Below are 8,512 nucleotides of genomic sequence, written 5' to 3' on the forward strand. Positions count from 1 at the left end.
TCCCACTGTGTGGCATCTTGGGCAAGTCTGACCAAAGCCTTGTGAGTGGATTTAGTAGACGAAACTGAAAGAAGCCTGTTGTATATATGTATATATATGTATGTGTGTGTATATGTTTGTGTGTCTGTTTGTCCGCCAACATCGCTTGACAACTGATGCTGGTGTGTTTACGTCCCCGTAACTTAGCAGTTCGGCAAAAGAGACTGATAGAATAAGTACTAGGCTGACAAAGAATAAGTCCTGGGGTCTATTTGTTCGACTAAAGGCAGTGCTCCAGCATGGCCACAGTCAAATGACTGAAACAAGTAAAAGAAAAGAGTATACTTCATGTCCTATGAAAATCGAAGATGATAATTATCATACAGTCAATTTTGGTTATGTCATTCATTAGTTAAGGTTGTTTAAAGCATATCACACAAACGTCATGACAAAAAGAATAATGATAATAAAGTATTGCATTTGTCATCAAAAACTTATCACAGTAATATGCTAATCATGCAGATCTACTTTGATATGATTCTGAGTGTCTTTAATGGTTTCTTAAACTAAGTGCTGGGTTGTAGCATCATTTGTTGAATAAAGTCTTTGGTATACAAATCTCTCATTGTTGCTTTTTACAACAATTCATTCAACTATTTGGATATGGATATGCATTCTGTATCTCAACCGACTCAAGACAATTCATTCTCAATCAATAATTATTATCTCCTGAACTATTATCACATATTGTGATACTCATGAGAAAATGATAAATTCCTTGAACTGGTAACTGAGGTTTTTGTGAGACGCCAACACCTAACACACGAGTAACACCAAATTTGCTTCTGAGATCAATTGCTTCATGCCTTAAAACTTCTGACTAAAGAATGCAATTTCATGACTGTTGTTGGAACAGTATATGTAAAATTCCATAATGTTTGGCTTTTTTTCTTTTTCTGCAAGATTACCTGAAAATAAAACACCAAATTTGAGCCAAAGCATTGACCTTAGCTTAAAAGAATGCTAGCATTTATCAATGATAGCTTTGTAAATGATGCTATTGTTAGAAAGAACATCAAACAGGATACTATTTCAGCAACTTCTCGGAAGGAATTTTTTGGTTCGGATTGAATATAAATATAAGAGTTAGATCATGGATTGTGAGGATATGTAAAATGGGTATTTGGAATGCTGAGTTGTATAAAGACTGGTCACTATTTGTATATCATCTCTTCTCAGATTTAATACTTGGATGATTTCATGTCTCAGCATTCTTTACACCTTTTCCTAATTTAACTCCAAATGCAAAACCCATTGATATAATTGTTTGAAGATATTCTGTGAACAATTGCAAATTAATAAAACAAAAGGTAAACTGCCTAATCAAAGAAGGCATCACAGAACCAAGTAATTCCTCTTGAAGAGCTCAGTTTACAAGAAGAAACAAGAATCACAAAAAGCACCTTGAAATTGGTTTCTCAACCATTGTTAATATTTTATGATCTTGATGTTTTACCTGTTTGTCATTGACTAATTACTAGTACATACTGTCACAACATTTATGTATCAAGGAAGTTGTAATGCATACCAATTAACAACTACCACTGGTAGCTAAAGACTGTTCTTATACTGATTTTCAAGCTTTAGAGCAATTTTATCAGTATACAGGACTTCCAGTTGCCTTATGGATGCAATGACACAGATTTCCAACAAGTTACAAGACACATTATCTCATAGAATAACCATAAATTCATCTATTTATATAAGAATAACCTTATTCTGTGCTGTAATTCTATTGACCATCAAGCCAAAATTCTAAAGACATTTCTGTTTTGCACAAAAGATATCAACATAAATATTTTCAGGTAAACAAGTATCAATTTCCTTCGTTATTACATTCAAGACCATGAAATAACACCTGATCCTGATAGATTATTTCCTCTTAACAATCAATACAGTTCCTTCTTCAAATAAGGAACCTGAAAAAATATTGTTGCTAGTTTGTTACAGCAATTGAATGATACATTTTCTGATAAATACACCACTTTTCTCATTTTTCAAAAAGCTATTAACTACTTTCAAAAAAATTGAGACTAGTACAGAAAATGCCTGACTTCACACTATTGACAACTCATAGATTGGCACCTCAGATGTTGCTCTAGCTATAAACATTATCACAAGAAAATCCTATTGCTATTTTCTCTTGTACCCTTTCTAACAGTAAATAGTGGTATCATTTCTGTAACTCTTAAAACCTGCCATCATAATTTAAGTAAGAATCTTTCGTTATTTCAAACACGTTCTTTAGAACATTTTAGTCCGTTTACTGAAACTTTCTAAATTCTCAATTATTTTCAAGGCAAACAAAAACTAAAAATAAATTTAAAAAATAATGCTTTACTAATATGTAAGCCTGTGAAAATATGAGAGGTCATAAATTATGCTGAAAAAATTCCTGAAATTGCTCTCTTTTCTACCTACCAACCGACTACTTTCTCTTTCAAACATTTACAAATGCATACTCTTTCTCTCTCTCTCTCTCTCTCTCTCTCTCTCTCTCTCTCTCTCTCTCTCTCTCTCTCTCTCTCTCTCTCTCTCTCACGTACACATAGACCAACATTGTGTTGATGTGTGAATAAAAAAGAAAATGGAATGATCACACAGCTGGAATACCTTACTCACAGGCAGCTTTTATCAGAGCTGACACAGAACTAAACAATATGTTGAATGCACATAAGAAAATTATTTTTCTGGATTAGTTTTGTAAGGTTCATTACTGGTTTAATATATAACTGTTAGTATAATGAATTATCAATAAGACTGCATAAAAATGTGTTACTTAAGAAGATAATTAATTTGACAAACAATTGTTTTGCACTGTGCATATTGATCCAATAATTTATTGATAAAATCTTTTGAAACATACTTAATCTACAAAATATAAGATCTACATTTATTAAGCAAGTCACATAAATTAATGATTAGTTGTAATAGCACCTCTTTAATACTTTATTTGCACAATGTTTAAGGCAAGTAGGTCTATCAGAATAATCCCTCTGCAAGTGTCATTTACAGGAGGATTTAAATTCAGCAACAAAATATTTATTTATTCTGTTGTGTGTATATGTGTGTGTGTGTGTGTGATGGTTTTAAAACATGGCTGGTTGTTCTAGATTTCTGAACATAATCTCACGTAGCACATTTTTTATTTTTTATTTTTTATCTTGTTATTACACCTTCACATTTCTGTATGACACGATAAACTTCCTAAAATTATATTTGTATGTGGAATAGTTAATCAGGCATATGTTAGGTTTTTCCCTTTTTCCCCCTTTTTTTTTTCTTTTTGCTTTGTGTATTAAAATAAATTTAAATGTAAATTCTAGAAAATGTATAATTGTATATAACAATTTATCTGATATTCTTCAAAACAGATTTATACCTTAATGGCCCAACATAAAAAAATGTTATTGCACAGAGTATCATCATTTTAAATAAGGCTGCATGTTTCATTGAATGCAATTTAAGAGAAAATGAAATATTTGGTGTTTGAAAAAAATTTGGCTTGAATGGAAAAAGGGACAATAAATGATGATGACGATAATAAAGGAATTGTCTTACCCTTGCCTTTTTACAGGATTTCCAAGATAACTGTAGTGGGGACAAAACCCTAAGTCATGAATTTGCTACAGTGAAAAGGAACACAATCTAGATATTGATTTATGCTCTGTCTCAAGATCTGTTCCAAAATGCTGACAACATAGAATCCTCTAAAAACTATGTGCTTTTAGTAGATTTAGGGCCAGACAGTGGTGTTAAACTGAGCAATGGATTAAGTCTCTCACCAAATGACAGTTGTAGTAGATATTGATGCCAACGATTCATCAGGTTCTGTATATCAAAGTAACATCACATGTGGTTGAAAGTCTAAAATGCATTAATCATGAAGAAATATAGAAAAATTGTTTATTAATGATAAAATCTAATTCTAAACATTAAAATGACTTTTATTGATAAATGTGCAGTATGTAGGTACTTTATGTTTAGCTCAAGTTATCTTTTAGTTAGCTTGATAATAATTATGGGAATGTTTTAGGTGTTTGATGATGACTGTAAATAACAAATGCAATGTTGTATATTTATTTTAAAATTATAATATCCCTTTTTAGACTGTCATTCAATTAAGTGTATTTAGATTATTGAAGCATTTTATTTATAAATTGAATCCAAAAGTATATTCAAAGTTTGTAAATCTGATAACCCTAAATGTTTTTTTTTTTCTGTTATATTATTATTCATTTATTTTTTTTAATGGAAGTAACTGGACCCATGATCTAGAGTTATGTTCATCTTAGGAAAAACATGGGTAGGGAAGGAATTCCAGAGGCCTGACACTTTGTAGAAAGTGATTAATATGAAACTTGGTTTGAGGAAACACTATGGATGATGAGAGGAACTCATCTCAAGTGAACTTTGGTGTAGGTGATACATAACCGGCTTATTCTGAGGAGCTGAGGTCATTATATTATTAGAATGCACCTGTGCTGTGTTTATGCAGCGCTGACATGAGTGCGTTAATACTGCATCGACACAGGTACTTTTTAAGTGGTGCCGGGACGACTTGAAAAGCATCCATGCTGGTGGTGCATTGGCATACCCATGATGGTGACACATAAAAAGCACCCAGTGCACTCTGTTAAGTGGTTGGCATTAGGAAGGGCATCCAGTTATAGAAACCATGCTATAACAGACAGTTGGACATTAAACGATGATGATGGTAAAGGCAGGGTGAGGTGAGAGTGCATCTGAGTAAGAGGTTGAAATGTGTTGGTGAATGACTTCCCATCATTTGAATGGCTTTTTAATGGGGCTGCAGGATAAGATGTTCAGGTGTGGAGCAGCAGTACTTCCAAGATGTAGAGTGAAATATTCTACTAAAGGCCTCACCTGGACTATGAAGAGTAAAAAATTGTGAGAAGCCAAGTATTTTCTAGCTTTAAAGAAAAAAGCTAGTATGCTTTAGTTTCCATATTTAAATAGTTAATTTTATTATTTAGCAAAGTGAACAATGTTTTAGCATAGTTGGAGTTTATTTACAATGATGATTTTTATTCCTATATAAATCAGTGCTTAACTTGGGGATTAAATCAAAACAAACTTATTAATTTGTCATTCTACAAAATCATGCATATTGGATGAATTGGCTTTCATGCCTCTGATTTGTCATTTCCCTATTTTAAATATATAAACCTTTTTATGTGTGATACTATGATAATCTCAAAGCTAAAAAAATGACTGACTGCAAAGAATAAACTTGAGATATGGAGATTAAATTATGACTAATTATGAATGCTAGCATGACTGTTAGGAACTCCATTTCACAACCATGTAATTCCAAATTCATTCCCAGTGTGAGGCACCTTGGACCACACACTGGGGATATTTTGCCTGAGTTTTTTTATACAAGTATTCTTTTGTTATTCTCACCTTCAGAAATGCAATGAACTGGTGAGTGGCCTATTGAAAGTATGTAACCAATAAAACTGTCACTCGCAAAAAAAAAAAAAAAAAAAGATCAACTATCAACTTGTCACCATTATTTTAATAGTAGTGTCATGAAGGAAAATAATTATTTTATTAATTGAAACAATTGTTCTCTAGTTAAAATTATATCATTTACCAATTCATTATTGTTGAGTAATATTATCTGTATATCTCTTAGTAAAAATATTATATATTTTATTTTTGTTAAAAAAAATAGAATTTGAGAAGTTATCTGAAAGAAGTTGGTGACTTGTATAGTGTAAGTTAAAGTAAGGCTTATGATGAAATGAAAATGTAAGTGGAGTTTGGTAGTCTTTAGTTGATCAGGCTTATGACCAATGGCATTCTAGTCATGGCCATCCTACCTTTTTATCAAATATTTGACTATATTATCCCGTATATCTTTCCTTTGTTTAAGTTGGTGTGATTTGAGGGAGCTTTAGCTGCTATTTTTTGTAGATTGAATGACTTACAGTGTCTGGTCTGGTCTGGTTTGGTAATACCTATATTTGTAATGTTTTTTAAACTGAATTTTCTTTGTGGATGATTAAATATAATGCTAGCATTGAATCTAATAATTTGATAAGAAAGACAGCCATGTATTCAACGTATAGTAGAAAAAAATTAACTTTGTATTTATTTCATTGTTAATTTTTTAATTACGACTTTTAAAATTTAATTGTCTTGTTCTTCTTTAAAGGAATGAATGCAGCCGTCCGGGCTGTTGTCCGGATGGGAATATATCTAGGATGCAAAGTATACTTCATCAAAGAGGTAAGCAGCTACACATAATTTCACCATTACAAGGTACTCAGATATAAGGACATTTATGTTTTAGATTGAAAATGATAGCATTTATGGCTTACCAGGAAATTTAGATTTCATGAATGGTAAATTTAAGATATTCTACCTGAATACAAATAGATTTAGTAAATTAAATTTCATAAAGTGAAATTTTTAATTTATTAATCACATGATGTATTGTTAAATTAGAAATCACTGATTTAGAATTTCATTTCACAAAATCATATTTTATTCTATTTGTTCTCTACACTCTCTGAGTGGTTGGCGTTAGGAAGGGCATCCAGCTGTAGAAACTCTGCCAAATCAGACTGGAGCCTGGTGTTGCCATCCGGTTTCACCAGGCCTGTCAAATCGTCCAACCCATGCTAGCATGGAAAGTGGACTTTAAACGATGATGTTTGTGGAAGCCAAGCCATATACTAATGTACCTTCATATGACAGGCTTTCACCTCTTGAAGCCCTAAGATCAGCTATCGGACATTTATCACTATTCAAATACTCACTTTGTTAAATGTTTTCCTAATGCAAGGTTTTGTTATTTTCAGTATAATTACATCTACTTCACTTGTGTACCAAAGCTATGTCTAATCTAATAGCTCAATGTAATTTCTTCATTTATTTGCTACGTAAGGCTTTCTATTACATGATCAAAGTATTACTGTTTTTGTGAATAAAGTGTTGATCTATAAAATGTTACTGATGAGTAATGACGTCCTATCATATCTTTAGCATTTGCTTCAGTCAAGACTAGCTCTGGCAGCAGAGAATAAAAATAAAAGGAATAGGCTATCTTGATGAGGGGTTGCTGCTCTGTTCTAATTGGAAATTAACTATTAGTGTAGTAATTGCAAAAGAATGTTTTGATTTACTATTAGCTGAATTCAATTCTTACTTAAGATATTGTATAAAACAAAGTTGAATTTATAAAACTTTCAGATGCTGTTTTTTAAATATATATATATGTATATTTTGTGAAACAGGGATACCAAGGAATGGTAGATGGTGGAGACAATATTGTGGAAGCAACATGGGCACAGGTGTCTGGAATGATGAATCTTGTATGTATTTCTTTTTGCCTTTCTTTGTGTAATGGTTTTAAATGATTCTGACTGATTACTAATACAGGACTAAGTAACAAGGCAGCAAGCTGGCAGAGTCATTAGCACACCAGGCAAAATGCTTAGTGGCATTTTGTCTTTTTTTTCACATTCTGAGTTCAAATTCTGCCGAGCTCAGCTTTGTCTTTCATCGTTTCAGGGTCAATAAAATAAATACCAGTTGAACACTGGGGTCGATGTAATCAACTTATACCCTCCCCCGAAATTGCTGGCCTTGTATCAAAACTTGAAATCAATAAAGATTAAGTAATATTAGAGATGTAATCTAAAAAGAATCTTATCAATAGCATTCATACAAGTAATCAGTTGTTAGCTTGGTTAAAGATCTTGTATAAAATGAAAAGAACAGGAATATTTAGACTTCAAGATAGGCATTTTAACCCTTTTGATGCCAACCCACCTGAGTCAACTCTCAATTCTATGATACAAACTCATTGTCTTAAAGTGATCACATTTAAAGCCATTTGTTAAAATTTCATGTTAATTGATGTTCCAAATACCAGGTTGATAATGACATGGTTATTTTACTAAATTATTCCTTACTTTAAAAATAAATTGTAACATAGGCAATATATTGCTCAGAAATACAGTAATGAAAGAGTTGAAAAATATTGTTTCAATATTCTTGTTGTGTTTGGAAAATATCAGTTGTGAAAAAGGAAATTGAGAATTCCTGAAATTAAAATAACAAAAAAGATTTTTCTTTAATTTCTTATAGGGTGGTACAATAATTGGAAGTGCACGATGTATGTCTTTTCGTGAAAGGGAAGGTCGTTTGACTGCTGCTCTCAATTTGGTAAAACAGAACATTACCAACTTAGTGGTTATTGGAGGTGATGGTAGTTTAACCGGTGCAAACAAATTTCGTATGGAATGGCAGTCATTACTACAAGAGCTAGTGGAACAAGGTGAGTAAAAGATATTTAATATTGTATTAGAATTATTTAATTAGTTACTTCTCTGTCAGTGAATGTATGTACTTTGACACATAGGCGCAAGTGTCACTTTGTTGTTGAGAAACTTGCTTCCCAAACTAATATATATATATATATATATATATATATATA

General features: G+C 31.9%; 1 protein-coding gene and 1 long non-coding RNA gene across 4 annotated transcripts in view; one reads left to right on the top strand and one right to left on the bottom strand.

The window, feature by feature from the left end:
• The window catches only part of LOC128247273 (uncharacterized), a 76,949-nt gene that overhangs the window by 34,091 nt on the left and 34,346 nt on the right, over positions 1-8,512 (bottom strand). The gene's annotated exons all lie outside the window — the stretch shown is intronic.
• The window catches only part of LOC106867283 (ATP-dependent 6-phosphofructokinase), a 50,805-nt gene that overhangs the window by 5,590 nt on the left and 36,703 nt on the right, over positions 1-8,512 (top strand). For 2 of the 3 annotated variants that reach the window (XR_001409119.2, XM_014912119.2), the window contains exons 2-4: positions 6,224-6,297; positions 7,308-7,385; positions 8,164-8,353. Coding sequence is in view for 2 of the 3 variants with exons in the window: in XM_014912119.2 (XP_014767605.1) it covers positions 6,224-6,297; positions 7,308-7,385; positions 8,164-8,353 (342 nt within the window). In the remaining variant the exon portion in view is untranslated. Of the gene's footprint in view, positions 1-2,626; positions 2,743-6,223; positions 6,298-7,307; positions 7,386-8,163; positions 8,354-8,512 lie in introns of those variants that run through there. The other variant, XM_052966115.1, reaches the window with a different exon arrangement.

This window comes from Octopus bimaculoides, chromosome 3, assembly GCF_001194135.2.
Source record: "Octopus bimaculoides isolate UCB-OBI-ISO-001 chromosome 3, ASM119413v2, whole genome shotgun sequence".
Taxonomy (NCBI): domain Eukaryota; kingdom Metazoa; phylum Mollusca; class Cephalopoda; order Octopoda; family Octopodidae; genus Octopus; species Octopus bimaculoides.